This window comes from Columba livia, chromosome 10, assembly GCF_036013475.1.
Source record: "Columba livia isolate bColLiv1 breed racing homer chromosome 10, bColLiv1.pat.W.v2, whole genome shotgun sequence".
Taxonomy (NCBI): Eukaryota; Metazoa; Chordata; class Aves; order Columbiformes; family Columbidae; genus Columba; species Columba livia.
The window spans coordinates 14,876,965-14,895,594 of record NC_088611.1 but is presented as its reverse complement, the minus strand read 5'-3'; the positions used below and the strand labels follow the sequence as shown (position 1 = coordinate 14,895,594).

Below are 18,630 nucleotides of genomic sequence, written 5' to 3'. Positions count from 1 at the left end.
CTGCTCCAAGTGCAAGTGATGAGCTCCAAGGGTGAAGTTTGGGAGTGATTAAGGAGAATAAAAACTCCCATGGGGTGATAATGGCACTCGTGGCACCAGACTTCTGACAACTTCCAAGACCCATGGGCAGTTTTGCATTGTTGTTTTCCAAAATGGAGCTGATCTTGTTTGTTGGAGATGAGCTCCAGCCCAAACACTGGCTTATCGTTTTTCCTTGAAACACAGTCCCAGGTCTGACTGTTGAGGTCCAGATCCAGCCTGTCTGTATCTTGTGGAGAGCTTTGCCCCTGTGGCATGTGTGTCTCAGATGCAGAGCATCTTTCATCTCTTTCTAGCATTTGAATGGTTGGAATTAATTGGCAACACATAGCACAGTATGATGAGCTTATTCTCCCATCTTTTCAAATGAGCGAGCAGGTTCTTCCTTTCAAACTTGTCTGTAGAGGTTTGAAAACATTATCCTTCCAACTTCATATGTTCATATGTGTATAGAGTTCAAAACTAAAGAACAGTAATCTCAACGGGGATGTTTGGATTTACAATTAACTAGTATAGAGCTGTTTCCTTAAGTCAACACATAGGAATAAAACACTCTGTGTACAGACCTTCAACAAATGTACCTGGACTCTGGCGCAAAGAAACATGCTGTAGGCATTAATAATGGAGCAGTGTTGACCACAGCCATGGGAATTATAGGCAGTGTGGCATTCATATTCACCTAACAATGTCTCACTTGTGTTTGGTATTTTAATTTGCTCAGGTGGATTTGCAGCTGCAGTCACCACACCTCTCGATGTAGCGAAGACGAGAATTATGTTGGCAAAGGTAAGGGCAAAGGAGGCCAGCAGACACGCCGGTGAATGGCTTGGGTAGTTCCACAGTTTCTCTATGGGCGTTACAGAATTAAAAATCAGAACCTATTAGTAATGATTTCTGCTCTTGTCCTTGAAGGAAAGGTTAGATATGAATGGGTTCCACATGCAGAGCTAATGAAATTGTTGTGTTCCTTTCCTTGAATTGCTCTTGTGGTCCTTTCCCAAAAGAGCTGTCTGAGAGGGGCTTAAGCTGGTGCCAGGCTTCCAGAGTCTCCTGCAGTGTCTTTAGGAGAAAAGCCTTGCAGAGTCAGACACCCAAAGTTAAACTTCCATCAGGGATTTATTCCTCTGTTGTTCTGATAATTGTTGGGCTTGAGTATGTGTGTGTGTGTGTCTTTTCTGAGGAGGGTTGGCACTGAATTTTCTGTCCTAAAATTTTATGCCATGGAGTTTGTGATGGCTTACATCTGCCAGCCAGGGGAGAAGGAAGGTTGCTTTATAAAATCAGTAAGTTTAGCAAGTACTGAAACTGCTAGTAAGTCTAGTGTTCCCATCATCATCTCGCTGATGCAGAGCAGAGCCCAGCAGCCCCAGAGCTACAAGCCCTCAGCAGGTAGATTCCTAAAGCCTTTTCCTGCCCCAAAAATAGCTGTTGTGTTGGCAAAGGTCAGGCAGCCCAGAGGTTCTGTGGATACTTTTTACTCTGTTGCTCATGTCCCTCAGTGTGGGGGCAGTTTTTTTGTTGGTGACATGCACCTCCCCAGCCGAGTCTCACACATCTGTGCTCACCATGTTGCTGTGGTGTGTATCTCATTGCTGGGTGTTGTACCTGCTGCAGCTTCTTTGCCTTTGGATAGTGCTTGCCATAAAACTGTAAGAAATTGATTTCATCTGTGTCTGCTGCTGTCCTGAGCAACCAGGTCAGCGTTGGTAAGGGAATGCTGGTGCTTTGGGATGTTCTCAAACCATTCAAACAGCATCTTTACATTAGTCATCTCACACTAATGAGATCCGACATGTAATTTAATTGCCTGTAGTCCTACTGCTTGGTCTTTCTTGCACTCGAGGCAATTCTCATATGTAATACACTACTTATGTATTTTTTAAGTAAATCTAAAGGCTGTCCTCTTGCAGTGAGGAGCAAAGTTGCTTGTCAATGCTTCGAGTAAATAACTAGACCCCTCTGCCAACAGTTTCCCATCTCTCTCTTTCTATGGTGCAGGCTGGTTCCAGCAACGCGAGCGGGAATGTTCTGGCCACCCTTGGTGACGTCTGGAGGACACAAGGCCTGTCAGGGTAAGGACATTCTGCAGAAGCGCATCTCGGGTGTTGTGTGTCTGTGTGTGTTGGGGGACAGGAGAGGATGGGATAGTCTGCTTGTATTTAAACCCTGTCATACAGAAGAGACTTTTAATTGCTCTACACATGCCCAGGGAGCAGCTCTCAGGTAGCTAGGAGCAAGAAGGTTCCTCTAGGGAGGTCTAGTGTCCTTGGTTTAGCACTGTCTGCGAGGAATGTGCAGGGAAGAGCACAGAAACAAACGTTATTGGGGATTTGTGATGGGAGCGTGTGGTGCCAGCAGCAGGGATGAGCTGAAGCAGAAGGAAGGGAGCCCTGTGCTCCCTGACTTGTCCTTTGAGCTTCCCATCAGGTCTGGGCTTGAGCACATGCCCACTTGGATTTCTCCAGTGAGGCACTTGTTGCAAAAATGCCATTTTTCTGAGACAGACTTGAGTGCAAAGAATAGGCCTGAACAGCCGCACACAGCTCTCTGGCTGCTCTCCTTCTATAACCAGAGTGTGCAAATGTTCTGGCCTTTCTTCTGACCAACTGTAGAAGTTTGGGGTGATGTCAATTCAGTCTCTTAGTTACCTTGATTTACCCAGTCCTGAGACAGCGAATTGCTCTTCTCACCAGTGTTGTGAACAAAAAGTCCTCTGCTGGAGTTTGTAGAACATTTTGAAGTGTTACAGGCATATAAATGATTACTGATTTTTACAGGCACCTGTTTCATTTACTCTACCTTGCCCTTTTTTAGTGCATGAGTCATACCAGGTATTGGCCACTTGTAGTGAATATATGTCTTCAACAGCTCCTCTGGTTCCTGAGATTGAACCTGCGCTTCCTTTGGTAGGGCTTTTGTCCCACATGCCCTTGGCCTGGGAGAGAAATGGAGGGTTTTTGGAAGCTTTACATGGGGCTTTTCACTGTAATTTCTCATAGGTTTCTAATCCGTTTGATGTGGCCAGTGCTTTCAGGGTGCTGTTCTAACACTTGTAAACTGTTGGCTCGAAGCAGCATGCACATCGCAGATTTGTGGGAGACGGTTTTCTCTTAATATCTGATCTCTGCTTGCCCAGCTAATAAAAGCTCAGTCCTCTTTCTACACATGTGGGAAATAATTCAAAACAAATTGCAGGAAGTTCCTGAACACCGATTGCAGGAAGACATCCAGCTGTGCCCCCCGGCGGTGCTCAGAGATGGGTTGTCTCAGGTTGGCTCTTTGAGATAATTAAGTGACCCATTGGTGGATGAGTTTTGGGTCCTGTGTGGCTTGGTGGACTCTAGGACACGTTTTGGAGGTGGCTGGGATGCTGCTGATGGCAGTTGAGCTCTGAAGGATGTGAAGAGGCATGGATTTGGCTGGGGAAACCTTGCCCTTTCCCCAGCCAACAGCAGAAAATAAATATGTATATTTGTGTTCTTTTCAGGGCGTTTCAGCAATGCCCTTTTCTAAACAACCCAAAATTAAACTGCCTAAAGATAGTACCCGTGGACTAGGACCAAAGGGAACACAATTCAATTGAAATCAAAACAATAAGAGATTTGGAGAAAAAGTAACGTGTAAAGGAGGCCAAGCTGCATCGGCTGCAAGGAAAAGGAAGAAAGTCTTGGGAAAAATAAACGCAGAGGCTGCCATGCCTGCTGCCAATTATAAATCTATTAATCAAAACCAATAAAAATGTCAGGCTTTTTTGGCCAGTTGCAACATGAAATGATTTATGGCTCCTCTAATAAATCTCATGCTTGAAGAGGAGGAATTCTAAGGGCAGAAAGATGCATTGCTTATTGCCACCTTATTAAAACCAGAGTGCAGGGCTCAGCTTCCTGGTCTGCACCTAGTAAATCCCTCTGCTTCATGCCAAGAAATTTCACATCCCTTTCTGTCCAGAGAGAGCCAGGCCTGGGGCAGGAGATGGGATAGGGATGGAGTGAGCAGATCCATGCGCCTCTTCACTCTTGCCAGCGCATCAGATAAGCCATTTGCATGAAAACATGTTTACTTCTTGTCCAGCTGCTTTTCACACAAGAAGGTGGTGGCTTTTGAAAGCTGTGGATGGAGCTTCACAGTGGCTGGTGAGAAAGGCGAGGGTTATTAGATAAATCCAGTGAGATGGTTTGTCGCAGCTTGTGTGTAGATGGGAACAGAGCTGGTGCTTTGCACCAGGTGTCCTGTTCCTTGACTGAGCATCCCGGTCGGGGTGGACATGGACCACCCCGCTCTCCAGAGCTGCATCTCGCTGAGGTGAGTGGTGACAGCAGCTCCCGTGCCCAGGGCTTGCTGCTTTGTGAAACACAAGCTGCCCGCAGGACTGAGCTCAGTGCAAAGCTGTAGTCAGATGAAAATGGTATTTTTCTCAGCATGGCCACCTCTTCGGTCTGGAGCGTAGTGCGGAGGTTTTGTGGCTGAGCACACAGCACCTTTTCCAGCACTGGTCCCTCTCTGCTGCCTCCAGGCACCACAGCGCCTTTTATAAAGGGTGACTTCAGACAGCGGTCCTGGTTAGTCTCTGTTGAGAAGGAATTTGCTCTGGGTTGCCAAATTGGTGCCCCAAGACATCACTTTTGCTGCTGGAACTGTGGGATTAGGTGTGTTGGTGGGCTGAGAACCCTGAAATGAAGAGCTGCACCCTGCAGGGTGTGCATATGGCTGGGGAGGGTACACTGTGCGAGTTTAACACCTTCAGCCAGGCCTTGCTCTGGGATTGAAATGTGATTTGCAGATTTGTGGCTCCTGCAAAGCTGTTCCTCACACGGCTTGGGAGAGCGCGATGTGTCTGTACCTGGAAGCCCGTGTTTGGTCCTTGCAGTCACTGATGTGCTGTGTGTTTATTGCAGATGTTGGTGATGAGGAGGTGAGGTGAAGCCCCCAGCCCTTGGTGCTGGGTCTGACCAGTAACTGGGAGAATTGCTTAAGCAAAAGGGAAAAACACAGCCATGGAGAGAGGAGTGGCAGGGTGCCAGGTGAAATCTGTGCTAACAGACAGCAAATACAAATAGGCAGCAGACCTGTGCCTGCCAGAGGGGTTTCTGATGGAGCCAGCAGAAAATAAACAATTAATCTCATCTGCTGACGAGGGCAGGTGTGGCCCAGCAGGGACCCGTTTGCATCAGGCCTGCAGCAGAGCTCGGCTCTCTGGATTCAGGACAGCCCTGGAGCTGTGCAGCTCTCCCTGCCTGCAGAAGGGAGCCCAGGGGGACGCGTGGGTCAGAGAGACCACGGTCGGCAGGTGGGAAAGGGAAACTGGGGGCAGCAGGGCCAGGATTCTTGGAAGTGATGGTTAGTAATAGAGGTTGCCAGGGGTGCAGCTTCTGGGTAACTCAGTTATCTGCCCGTTTGTGTAATAGCTGTGTCTCGAGTGGGCTGTTCTATAACTGAGCATCTGCCACTGCTCCTGTAATGAGGTAAGGCCTGCCTAATTCAGTGGGAGAAGGATGGTGTGTGTTTCGAGAGCGATGCTGCACCGCAGCATTTACCCTATCAGCGCTCTGTCCATACATGCCTTGTACAAATTACTCTGTTTTAAAGCTGTCATTATGGTAATAGACCCAATTGCTGTCTAGTAAAGCCATAAAATGTTTCCATCTGCCTGTGTGCTCCAGGCTCCTTAGCAAAGCTCGTTACAACAAAAACCAGCGTTACTGCAGCCAGAGGTTTCCCCGGTGCAGCGTGAGTAGCCGAGCGCGGGCAGGGAGGGGAGAGCTCCTGAGCAGCCCTGGGATTGTGGGCATCTCCTGCACAGCCCTGTCTCACCAGGAATTAATTTCACCTTGTCCCACTGTGGACACGCTCCTACAAGGGTCCATGCCGTGTTTGGATGAAGCCGATGACAGTGTCCCCACGGAGTGCAAGCCAAACGTGCTGCGAAGGGCTCTCGCTGTGCGATAGATCAGCGGGGGGATGTCAAACAGATTCTAGCCTAATGTTTAATCCTGGCTTGCAATGAAGTAAGCCTGTGATCCTCTGGGAGGATACATTGACCTATCCTGAAGTTGTTAAACCAACTGTGAGCTTAGATGTGTTGAGCAATTGGCTTTACCCGAGTTTCCTGTTCGCTTCCAAGAACTCTTAGGATCAGGCACCTAAAAATCATGGCAGCTGAATGTGCAGCCATTCCCGCTCCCTTCCTGCTGGTCTCTGTTGGATATTGTTGGGAATGAGCTGCTGCAGTGAGCAGGGCTGTCTGTAGTGGGGGGCTCCCGGCAGAGAGAGGGGGTCCCTCTGCCGAGGCTGGATCGGGGCAGCAGAGGATGGGACATGTCCCATCTGCCTGCAGCCCTTTGTGGGGATGTATCTGAGCTCCACAGCACGGCTCACAGCCTCCTGCACCTTTGCTTCTGCACCTGAGGAGTGTGGAGAGGGGTTAAAAACCACCCAGCTTGGGAGTGCTCTGTTAGGGAAGCCCAGACAGGTTCCTTCAGTGAGCAGTGGGGTGGGATTAAAGAAACCAGCAAGAGAGGATTTTTCCTGGCTTTGTTTTCCGAAGCTCCGGCAGCCAGCCGTGCAGCATCCGCTCTCCACTCGCCCTCTGAAACTGCCTTTCCTTCGCCTTTCAGCTTGTTCGCAGGTGTTGTCCCACGGATGGCAGCCATCAGCCTGGGGGGCTTCATCTTCCTGGGGACATACGAGAAGACCCGGCAGCTGCTGCTCTGACCCAGCCCGGCCGGTCCTGCAGAGCTGGAGAAGCTGCCGAGCTGGAGGAGGAGTCCACCGGCAAACACGGCCTTCCTCCTGCCGCCTTCCTCCTGCCGCCCCTCGCAGCTGTTCTGCAGGCTGAGAGCCACTTTCACTGTTAAAGAAAAGTAAATCCTCCAATAATCCAATTTCCCAAACATGAAATTTCCCTGCATGGAAAGTGAGTGAGCTCATGGTGAGAGAGTCGTGCCAAAAAAGCAATGTTTGGGGGGTAAACAGCTAATTACGGTGGCTGAGAAAGGCATTAGTTATTAGAACTCCTGCAGGGGAAGTGTTTTGCAAACCTCCACGTCGTGGGCTGAACGGAGAGTCTGAAATAAAGTGAGTTTTCATAATTCAGTGGCACCTGCCTCATAACACAGGGAGGGTTTTTCTGGTCGGGGAAGGGGCCGATAGAGTTACAGCCCGCTGCCCTCCAACAGCACTGAAACTATTCCAGGTTGGGAGAGCTCTTTGTAAAAGACAATAATCCATTTGTTTCTGATTTGAGCCGTATTTGTGAAAGTTTATATTCCTGTTTATACCTACAGGTGCTCAGCAAGCATTCCTGTGTGGTAGCCAGTGCAGCTTTATTAATTAGACTCACATTTCTCCAGTAAAAGCATGGGCTTGTATTATTTTACAGCTGTGCCTGTGCTTAGACACGCAGCTCTGCCTTATTTTGGTCTTCCTCCCTCAGTGGCTGAAGGAGCAGGTGGCTGGAAATGCTGCGGGAGGGGAAGGCGAGGCAGGAGAGCGGGCAAGTGCTGCTGCCCATGGATGCTGAGGGCTCGGTGCCGGCAGGCTGAGCAAACCTCTGCCCTTGCCCTTGTGTCGGGAAAGAGAAGCTGTAGTGGCCACAATGGTGCAGGGAGGAGCTTGGTGAAAAAGCCTTATTGAAGTTACTCAATTAAAATTAACACCAGAGCCTGGGAGGGGGAAACTGGCTGAATTTACACCAACAGCTTGATAGGTGATGCTTGGAAATGTTTAGATGTAGAGGGTGTTTGCGTGGGGACAGTGGGCAGCAAAGCTGAGCTCTGGCACCCACCAAAGACCCTCGTTGGCTGCGCCAGCGCGGTGGGACGAGAGGGGCCGGGCTGTGCCGTGGCGGTTCAAGTGTTTGCAAAGGGCTCGGCTGTGGTGCTGGGAGACCGTGGGGCTCCTCGCGTCGGGGGTGAGGAGGTGGGTGCCACCGACGCCACCGGCTTCAACCTGGTGGCCCTGCACGTGTACACCTGGGCTGACTGATGCTGCCGTTTAACTTGGAGGTTGTTCTTGTCAAGGAGATGTGAGGGTGTGAGGAGTTTTGGGTGTGGGGAGCGAATGCCAACCCAGGTCAGTGTGTGAATGGATGGGGGCGGGGGAGGGGGGGGTGGTGTATGCACAAAGCCTGAGTCCCCGCCCAGAGAACAGGCTGCACATGTGGGCCAAGCTTAGTAAGGCTGGATGTTTTTTTAAACTGTCATCCCATTAAATACTAATAGGACTTTTTCTTGAAGCCAAAACGTAGAAAATAACTGGCAAACAAGTAAAACATACAGAACAAAGGACATAATTCTTAAAAATAATCTTCAACTAAAATAGGGGATTTCAGCCAAGTCCTGTATTGGCTGGTTAATTCTGCCTGTTCCCATGGCACGGTGTAGCAGCGCTTCCCGCCGCTTCTCCGGTTGTCTCTTTTAAGACGTTTTAAATATACAGCAGAACAAATTGGGGGCGAGGGTGAGATTTATTACTCTGTCTCAAAAACTAACTTATATTTTCTATTAAAGCTCTTTGAACACAATGAGAGAGTCAGCACTACAGTTAGTGCATTTAATTACTTGAGCTGAAAATAATCATGCCTTTGGGTGCAAATGCTGGATTTTTGTTGGCTTTTTTTTTTGCTTAATACTTGCATAATCAGTTTTTGTCATCACGGCTTTTATTTAAAAATGGCGGGGAAGAGATGGAGCCCAAGTGCAGAGGGACCAGCTCCGCACTCCTGAGCGCCACGGGAAGGACACGCTCACCTGGGGATGGCACCAGGCAAGTGAGACACTGATTTGTCTAATCCTGCTGAAAATGATGCTTTTAGTTACAGGACGACATAGCAATGTTTTATTTCAACTTCATCAAAACTTGAACCATTAATTTTAGGCCATTATTTGGATAACGTAGAGTAAGAAAAACAGCCTCCCAAAAGCTCTTTCTTTTTCATTTAAAAATATTTTAACTCCTTACACGTGTTAAGGGATTTATCAGGGTAGTCTCAGAAAAATCTGCTTTATACCCAAAGTTATAACTTGCAGGAGAAAAAACTTTATTTTTTTAAATATACAGATTGAGATTTTTTTGTTGTTGTTAAGACAAGAATCCAAGCTGATCTCCAGAGCTGCTTCTGGAATTTCCATATGAGACTGGTTTGAGAAACCAGAGGTGTTCACACCTGCAGCCAAGCACAGGGCTCTCCTGGCCCCACTTTTCTTAGGTACTCACATATGGACATGCTGCCTCTCTTCTGTTTTCAGTGCTATTATAGATGGCGCTTGCCAGATACTTTGGCAAGTTGATATATTATAAAAGTATTTCTTACAAGTTCGTTATTGCATCTTTCAATTCAGCCCCCAAATTCCATCCCATGTGCAAGTCAGGCTGCCAAAGTCCCTGCTGATCTACAGGATCTCATGGTAAAGTCATGGGTCTAATTTCACGAGCGGGTGTTTCGGCAGTTAGTCCCCGTTTTCATCAGAGAAAGACAGAAAAGATTATAGCAATGGATTAGAATTTTATTTAATTTTCAACTGAAACTCCCAAAAGCTCACTCTCAACAAAACAGCTGTAATATTATAAATGAACCTTTATTAAAGACACTTCAATGCCGTTTGTTAGACACTTCAATATCTTACATGTTTTTCAATGTACAACATTGTACCAAATTTTCTAATAAATAAATAACTTTGTACACAAAAGTAATACTTCCTCTTTCACATTGCCTCTTAGAAGCAGCAAATTCACATATTTAGTGGAAGTCATAACATTAGGCAGTTAACTTTATTCAGAAACATTATTTTCAAATGTTAATGTGGCAAATATGCTTTGTATCTGCAATGGTGATGACATTTCTGCCAGCAAAATGAGTTAATTAAATAATTCCCATATTCCCCCGCTTCTACCGCTTCCACCTTGCGAGTGAGGTCTGCAGCACTCTTCCCTTGAGTAAAGGGGAAAATTATGCTCGGTTTATTCTTTTCTAACATCTGTTTCCTTTGCTTTCAATAACTTGGCACTCAACATAACTCGCCACCTGTCTCAAAGTGCAAACGTGTCAATAGTCGGGAGCTGATGCAGACAGGTACCTGGCGGAATTATGTCTCCATCAAGGTCAGGTTCGGCTGCCCGGGCCATAGGAACTCGCTGCCAGACAGAGCCCGGGCGGTGGGGGCTCCTCAAGGTAAGGCCGCGCGGATTCAGCAGCGCTAAGTGATGGATCTGAACACAAAATTAGATGTTTCTGCCTTTATTTTGGATGCTTGAGCCACAGCACTAGCAAAGGTGGATTTCCAGCAGACCTGGTTTCAGTGGAACTGGCATTTGAGTTGCTCCTAAAGAAAAAATAGTAACTCCCCTCCTCCCCCCCCCAAAAAAAAGCCCCAAAAATCACCTTCCCCTGAAGTAGTCATCACCAGAGTTAGCAACCTCATGTTAGCAGAACTCAAATTACAAGTAACTGGAAGGGAGTCCTCCATCCACAGGTACCAACACCGACAGAAAGCAGCCTGTCTATAAATAAAAAGCATCATAGTGACATTGGAAGTGACAAAGATCTGTTTGACCAAGGTGGGTATTTCTTTTTTTTTCCCCCCATTCATGGATGAACTTAAAAGACCAAATAAAAATACTTGGGACGTCCATTTAACAGAGTACTTTCAACCATAAATATACAGTTTCCCTTCTAAATGAATAGCCTAGACCTGCTGCACGAAGCAGCATTAGGCAGTTAAGTGTATATTTTCACATAAAGAGTGTGGCTGCAGCCGGGGTAATGGTGTTCAACAGGAAAGCAAAATACCCTGTTGCAGGAACAAAACTTGAAAGTATGACAAGAATTAGCAGTACAGCTGTCAGCTTAGGAGTGTGATTTTAGCTTTGTTGGCAAAACAGCTCTATGGTTTCAAGCCCCCTCCAGAACAGATGTATTTTTTTTTTGGAGGTGTTAAAATGCATTATACTGGTCATGGGTTATTCCTTCTGAACGGGGCTGGGTTGTATCTCGTTGTATTCGCCTTATACAGCTAAAACTGCATCCACTTGGGAGGGAAATGCCTGTAATTCAGTCTGTAGGGGATCAGTGCTGTAGCAGCACCTATGGGCAGATAACGCCTTCTGCTGTTTTCTGAATACACGAGACCACCCCACACTTTATTGCATAAATTATTTATTTTGCTAATGACTGCTCACTGCTCCCAACAGCCATTGCGGCCGGTTGGTTTGGGGCTCCGCACTGTTGCCGAATTATTTAGTGCCTCTTGTGTGGTCCCCTCCAGAGTATCGCACCGTTTTGAAAAGCAATGGAATTTAAGTTCTTCCACCAACAGGAAAAAAAATCAGGTTGCTATGTAATTTCTCACTGCATATTTTGTTTTTTCCTATAAACTTCACTTGAAACAGTTGAAGATCTCGGTTTAAATGTGTGTTAAGTGCAATAAATCACAAAGGGGAAGGAAATTTGTGCTAAGTAACCCAATTGATAGTTGATTTAAAGGAACTTCCATCGAAAAGAGGACAATCCCTTTGGAGCAATCTGGCTTTTTGAAGTTCTGCTTATGCATTTAAGGCACCAGAATTATTTCTCTCACAAAGTTTAACAGCAACCTGATACTGAAAACAATATTGCCAAAATTGTAAAATTTCACTCAGTTTTCCATGCACTAAAGATTAAAATAGCCTCTGTAAAAGATATATATATATTTTTATATATATATATATATATATATTTATATATGAAAACTCTTATGTACAAGTTTATCAAATACTTTTCTCTTTACACAATAATCCCTTGCATTTATGTGCTTCATATGCAAGTCAACTTTTGAACGCTTCATACTTCTCAGGGAAGTTTTAAACTATGTACAAACAGATGACGCTCGAACAGGAGTTTGTTCCCCATACAAGCTTGTTTCTCATACCTCAGTTGTTTGCCTTTGACAGGTCATCAGTTCAAGAGTTGAGGTAGAAGTAAGTAGCCTATATACTCTGTGCAAAAAAAAATAACAAAAATAATAGTGTGTTTGTTAGTTTGCACGTGGCAGCCTGTCCTCTCAGTCCAGCGATGTGTTCGGTGGCTTCAACTCGTGAAGGGAGTCGCTGGGCGCGGGTGCGCAGCCGTTGGACAGCAGAGCCTGTTTCACTTCTGCTTCGCTCTGCAGATCCAGTAGTGTTGGGGAAATTTCAGGAAGCACGTTCAGTTGCTTTAATGACCCTCCTGCCGGTGAAGCTCTCACCAAATTAAGGTTGTTAAGCTCCGAAGGCTTCGCTGCTGCTTGCGTAGAGCCTGCAAGAAACCCAAGAACCAGCGGGGTTATAGTTGATGCTTGTCCCAGCACTCCACATCAAACCAACCCTGCCAGTACCATTCCTGGCCTTGAGCCAGAGCAGAAACAGGGCTCTGATACAACCCAGACGGTTCATACTGCATCTGGGGAGACAAAAACACCCCCAAAGAAGGACGTACCGTGTTTGTCTGCCAGCAGCGGGCTGGTCGTGCTCACAGGTCTTATTCTATCATGGTTGCTGGGGTAGAGGGTCCCGTCCGTTTCCGTCCTCGGGCCGCTGGCAATCCCGTTGCACGGCTGACGGGGAAGAACGCCGGTGCCTGCACCCCTCTTCCTATTTCGTTCTTTGCTGCTCAGTGTGCTGGGGTAGGGATTATCCATATTCTTCAGGCTCTCAGAGTAGAACTCCGACTCCTTGGGGTAGATGTGGACGTTCATGCTGTCCGTGCTGCCGCTGCAGTCCGTGCACACAACCGGCAGCCCGTAGCCTGGCGGGGGGAACAGAAAACAGCAAAGATGAAGCAGCTGGGAGTTGTCAGCGCGGAGGCACAGAACGTGCAGAAGGAAGAGGCCGCTCCGTTGAGTTCCTCTGTCCCTCGGCAGTGTGGGAATCTCGGTAAGTTAACACAGACATTTCTGGTTTTATACAGTTCCATTTAATACATTTAGTAGTTTTAACTCCAAAGAAGTTGTGACTTTTTTTTTTGATAAACTGTGCATTTGTTTCCTTTTCCAGACTTTCTAGTCAGAGCAGAAATAGAAAGCGGAAGCTTCCTGTACCTGCTTTAAAATACCGGAGTTACCTTTCTTATTTTTGTGCTGCTGCTTTGCGGGGATCACTGTCAAATCATCTTGTTATCTCAAGATACTTTATTGATGTTAGTGGTAATAACAGATGAGCAGAATTCAAAGCAGCAAGCAGGAAGGAGTTTCTAAATGTTGAAAGTTAATTTCCTTAGTGTACTCAACAACTTTCCATTATTAAACTTTACAGTTTCTCCTGGAGAGAAAAACTGTTTCACTGACTTTTTCTGTGGATGTTACAATACAGCACAAGAACAGAAAACACATCCTAAAAATAGCAAAGTATGAGTGTAACACCCAAGAAATTGGCAAAGGGCAGAGGCAGGTGTAGTGCCAAAAACCACCCTTACATTTTGAAAAGAAAAAATAAATAGCTGAGCTTTTTTGAAACTGACAACCCCAGTGATGAGCATGAGAAACGTTAACACCTTCAGTTTGTAACTGCTCTCGTGTTTTAGGAAGAGCTCAAATCAAAATACTGACCAGCCAGCTGCAAGCAATGGCTATTGGGAGCTTTCGTCTTTCTGATGGTTCCTCGAATTCATACTACCCAAGCTTGACAGAGGATCAAAGGAAGCAAGGGAAGGTAAATTTACTCTGCTCACACCTGAGAATCATTCTGGGCTTTTTTTTCTGAAGGTAACAATTTCTTCTCTTAATGCTGTCTGACTGGGAGTGCTTTCTGATCTGTACAAACACAAAATACCTTTCCAGATTAATGGGTTTTGTACCTGTCTTATCTGGAACAAGCATTCCATCCGCCACATCTTCAGTTTTCCAAGTGTCTTTACTATAGCCGATGCACAGCTTTGGCTGTCTGCAACCTGCGGTGGCAGCTTCAACATCTGGACACCTTCCAGCATCAGTCTGACAAATACCTGTAACAAACGAACCATCTGACTAAAGATTACAACCATCTGCTCCCAGCTGAATGACTTGTTAGTCTTAGTTCTACAGTAAAAGCTGTGAAAGGGAAAAAAAATAGCAATGAAGGTAAAAATTTTAAGCTAATGGTTAAGAGAACAAGATGCTGTGCAATCTCTGGAGAATCTTGGTCCAGAATGCTTAACTTTTCCTTCCTAACCTGTTTAAATACAATAAAACCCCAGCATTTAATTTCTAAGCCTGAAGGCAGGGACAGGCACTGTTTATGTATTTTCTAGTAGAGCTTAATTAGGGGTAACTGTAGTGCCAAAGAATTAATCCAAAATTAGCAAAAAAATAGTCCTTAGGGCCTGACTGAGCAGTTTCTGAAGCAGCCGGCTTGTATGAACAGTCATGATGGGGAGAGGACAGCTACAGGAGAGCTTTGTGAGGTGAAACACAGATCCTTGTTCTGCATAAATGCAGCAGCTAGAGAATGACATTATGCAGATCTTCCCGATAACTCATAACGAGCACAGAAGTACTTTGTTCTGTGATTTCTCCCTCCTCGTATCGAGTTCAGATACAGCATTACAGAAAAACCAATTAAACGGGTTCTCACCGTTGCTGTCTATGTGCCCATTGGGCTGCTGGTTCTCTACTCTGACGACCACGTCCTGCCGGTCAGACAGGGTCCCTTGTGAAGACAAGTAGCTCGGCACATCGGGGGGCACAATAGTCTCATCTAGAGCAACGGGAGCAGAGAAATGTCAGTTCTTAGTAGGATACAAAGGCTTCTGTTTTCAAAGACACATAAAAAAAAATCACATTTTCAAGAGGGATTTGGGTATTTCTGGTATTTTCTGTAGATGTGATGGAAACAGAAATGCCTGAACACCCCATTCTCCTCAGAAGCGTCACCCCTGATTTTTCAAAGCTTAAAGCTGTGAGATACCGTGCTGTAAAGCCATTTTGGGTGTTTGCCTTTGGTGCGGTCAGTACCCGGTAGGTGGAGATGGAACTGTCTCTTCAGGGCAAATAAATCTTTCCTTTTCCCCTGAAATTCCGAGTACCGCATTTGACTCAAGTCCTCTGTCTCCCAAAGTCATGAGTAACAGACTTCTGGAGAACAGGGCCTTTGACTCACAGAAGCAGGCAGGTAAGTCTAAGCTCCTTAGTTATCCTTGGCTTTTTATGTCAGGCAATTTCAGTTTCCCCTGTTACGCAAACCAACTCAATTACACAAAACATGAAGGCCCAGATGCTCAGGACTGGAAAAAGGGAGAAAATCCCCAGTTACACTTTGCACTGGTCATATGGTATCCAAGACATTCCTGCCTCCACGTCTTTAAAATCCTCCATTGTACTATATCTGCAGCTAAGGGTGATACATCGGAAAGCTGCAAATGCCAGCAGGGTTGTGAGCCTTAGGCTGGTTCTTCCATACTCCTGTTCAGAGGTTGTATAATGTTGCAGGCAGAAGAGTTGTTTCTCCCTGCAACACTTATTGCAGCACCAAATTATCCCCTTTGAAGATCAGTAGGAAGCAGTAAATGCTGCTTCTTCCCCAGAAAAGTAAGGGATGCCCCTCATCAACAGGGCTACAACAGCTCTTACGGGCAACATGGAAAATGGGAATCCACCTTCAAAGCCTAATTTTTCTATTTTTTGAATACAAAGTCTTTGAAAATAGAGATTTCCAAGAAGTAAGACAGGTTCCCAGCATCATGGATATAATCCAGACTGTCCAAAGAGTTATCGTTTATGGTCATGGAAAATCAAAGTAGCAAAGCAACGTGTAACTATTGCCAAGTGGAAAAGACCTTTCTGAAGAGCCAGCCAAGTGGGGAAATGCAGCTCTGAACACGCTTCGACAGCAGCTGAAAGCTGGCTCCAGCTTTCCAAGCCAAGAGAACCACTGAGATAAGCCAACTGCTTTTCCAGTGTGATTGTGTGGCGACCTGACCTGCCGATCCAGCCGCAGCAGGAAGCCTGACAGCACAAAAGGCCAGAGGGAGCCTCAGCAGGAGCCCAGAGCTACCTGTGTTGGTGACGCTGTACTCCTCGCTCTTCTTCCTGGTTTGGTAGATGATGCAGACCCAGACCAGAGACGTCAGCACAATGCTACACACCACGGCGATGGTGATGATCCCCACAGTCGTACGGTCCTTCCGACAGCCCAGGGACTGTAAAATGCTCACGTGGCTGTGCGCACGCTCTGTCCCCAGGGTGTTGGACATTTCACAGGTGTATTTCCCCGCATCCTCCAAGACAACGTTCCTAACAATCAGCAGCTGGTTGCCAGAGGTGAAGTGATGCCTTTCTGTCACGATGAGGGGCTGGTCACCTTTCAGCCAGGTGATGCGGGGAGGAGGGCTCCCCGTGGCTTTGCACTGAAGTGCCACAGTCTCACCTACAGACACTACGTGGTCTTCCAGTGGATGAATCAAAGACGGTGTCTCTGCAGGAGAATAAACACAGAAATTAATTCTTGGAGACAGTGTAACAACCGATTTCTTCTAAAATAATTGAATGCAACTGATGTTCTTATAGATAAATGTACAGATTGCTGGTACTCCACGGCCAGGTACCCAGGAGCGTGGCAACTGCAAACCACAACACATCTAAACAATCACAACCAAGGCCTTCCCATAACCAGGCGGTGTTAAGTCTTCCCAACAAAGAAACCCCCGAGGACAAGGGACAGTGGCTGACACACGTGAATCACTTCATAGAGCAAGAGAGATGGAGTGCAATTTCCTTTTGAAGTAATTTTACCAAGCAGGAAATAGGGTGGTTGGAGGGGCTTCCTTGGCACATGAGGAAGCGCAGCTCATGGCTCCCCTTAATTAGCAGGGTATTTTTCCTTAGTTAGCTACAGTGTAAAAGAATGAAACAAGACTAGTGCAGAGCACTGCCTCTTTGCCCCCTTTCTGTATCTGCAACTGCTGAAGAGCTCCAACAGCAATCCCTTCCAGTCCCCACTTCCAGAACACCTGGTTTCTTGGGACACCACAGTGCCTCTTACCCAGTACAGTCAGGGTGGCGTTTGCAAGCACAGACCCTGCAGAGTTCTGTGCCGTGCAGCTGTAGACACCCATGTCTTCTATCTTCACATCCGTAATGAAGAAGACGTCGTCGTCAGGCATGACGTGCATGCGGCGTTCTCGGGCTGCGGGGAAGTCCGTGCCCCCATCTTTCTGCCAGGCGATCTGTGGGGTGGGGTGTCCCTCAGCAGCACATTCCAGCCGTGCTGTCGTCCCTGTCCGGCTCGTGATGTCGTGGGGAGTTTTGATAAATGAGGGCAGCACTGGGAAAGAAGAACAAGAAAAAGGGATGAGCAACTCCATGGGGAAAACACCATCTTCTGGGCAGTTCTGATTTCCCTCCTAGACAGGAGATGGATGTCATCATTACCTATAGGCAAGAGGATGGTAAACGATAAGCTGCTTTTACAGGATGCATCTAAACGGCTTGGGACTAACAATGTGTTTCTGCAGCATACACCTATCTGCAGAGTCCAAGACCCCACTGAGGATCATCAAACATGGAACTAAGGTTACTTTTCTTCTATGGTTAACCTGGAAATAAACCCCATTATCTCTTCTTTGTATCCTTTTGTATTTTCATTTGCATTTGGCCATTTCGTTAGGCAGAGACTCCACAGGAACAGCCAAAGAGAGGCAGCTAAAGCTGTTCAGAATGTGCTGAAGTGCCTGGCTGGATGGAAGCCATCACAAGCTGGGCATGTGCTCCCCACATGGCATTTTTCAGCATCCACAGAGATGCAAGCTCGTGGCGTGAAGAGGTTTGGAGGTCCTCACCATCAGGAATGGACCCTCAGGAGTAACTGCCTGCCAAAAGTGGGTCCCAGAGAATTGTACTGACTCAGGCTGAGGAAAGGAATGAGAAAGCAGCTTCCTACTCACCATTAACAGTGAGTCGGGCCTTGTTGGAGTAGGTAGAGCCAAAGTGGTTGGTGATGATACACTGGTAACGCCCTTCATGGGTGAAGGTGACATGCCGGAGGTGCAGAATGGTGGTGTATTCCATCACCTCACCATCCTTTGCCCGCACGTGGGCAAAGTTCTCGATCTCAGCATTGTGCAGCATCTCATTGTCTTTCTTCCACGCAAACATCATGGGGGAGCTGCTACTGCTGGCGGCCGAGCACGTGAAACGGATGTCCTTCCCAAGGACAGCCACCGTCGTCTCGGGCTGGATGATGATCTGCGGCTTGGGGAAATCATCTAAAAGAAAGCAACAGGCCTAGTTAGTCCTGGACTATGAGGAAGATTGGAGCAAGCAGAGAGATGCAATGAGAAATGAGCAGGGCGTAAGTGAAAGACACTACAGCACACTACAGCACATCTGCTTTTACATCCACTGTTGTCTACACCAGGAGGGCAGCTTCTCTTGCAAGGTCCACCGAGACTGGCTCTGCAGTGCAGATGTGCCACACACAACTCCACTGAGCAGCTGCTCTAAGCTGGGACTCTGGTTCCTCTGCTTCCTTCTGTAACCAGTGGACTGAGATGGTCACTTCATGATCCTCAAACACCTACACAATGCCTAGTTCTCTTCACCAGTGTAGCTGAACCTCAGAAAGATACTGTGGTCCAAAGAAAACATTCTTCCTTGTACACCCCATTCA

At 46.8% G+C, this 18,630-nt stretch overlaps 2 protein-coding genes across 7 annotated transcripts in view; one reads left to right on the top strand and one right to left on the bottom strand.

Moving 5' to 3' along the window:
* The window catches only part of SLC25A26 (solute carrier family 25 member 26), an 84,763-nt gene extending 75,038 nt beyond the window's left edge, over window positions 1-9,725 (top strand). For all 4 annotated transcript variants that reach the window (XM_065075476.1, XM_005505616.4, XM_065075475.1 and 1 more), the window contains 3 exons: window positions 761-825; window positions 2,038-2,111; window positions 6,654-9,725. In XM_065075476.1, the coding sequence (XP_064931548.1) occupies window positions 761-825; window positions 2,038-2,111; window positions 6,654-6,750 (236 nt within the window). In that variant the 3' untranslated portion in view covers window positions 6,751-9,725. The remainder of the gene's footprint in view (window positions 1-760; window positions 826-2,037; window positions 2,112-6,653) is intronic.
* The window catches only part of LRIG1 (leucine rich repeats and immunoglobulin like domains 1), a 91,697-nt gene continuing 82,662 nt past the window's right edge, over window positions 9,596-18,630 (bottom strand). For 2 of the 3 annotated variants that reach the window (XM_065075470.1, XM_065075473.1), the window contains exons 13-19: window positions 17,906-18,226; window positions 17,005-17,286; window positions 16,018-16,437; window positions 14,599-14,721; window positions 13,844-14,008; window positions 12,488-12,796; window positions 9,596-12,307 (exon numbers count right to left, since the gene is read on the bottom strand). In XM_065075470.1, coding sequence (XP_064931542.1) covers window positions 12,075-12,307; window positions 12,488-12,796; window positions 13,844-14,008; window positions 14,599-14,721; window positions 16,018-16,437; window positions 17,005-17,286; window positions 17,906-18,226 — 1,853 coding nt within the window. In that variant the 3' untranslated portion in view covers window positions 9,596-12,074. The remainder of the gene's footprint in view (window positions 12,308-12,487; window positions 12,797-13,843; window positions 14,009-14,598; window positions 14,722-16,017; window positions 16,438-17,004; window positions 17,287-17,905; window positions 18,227-18,630) is intronic. The other variant, XM_065075471.1, reaches the window with a different exon arrangement.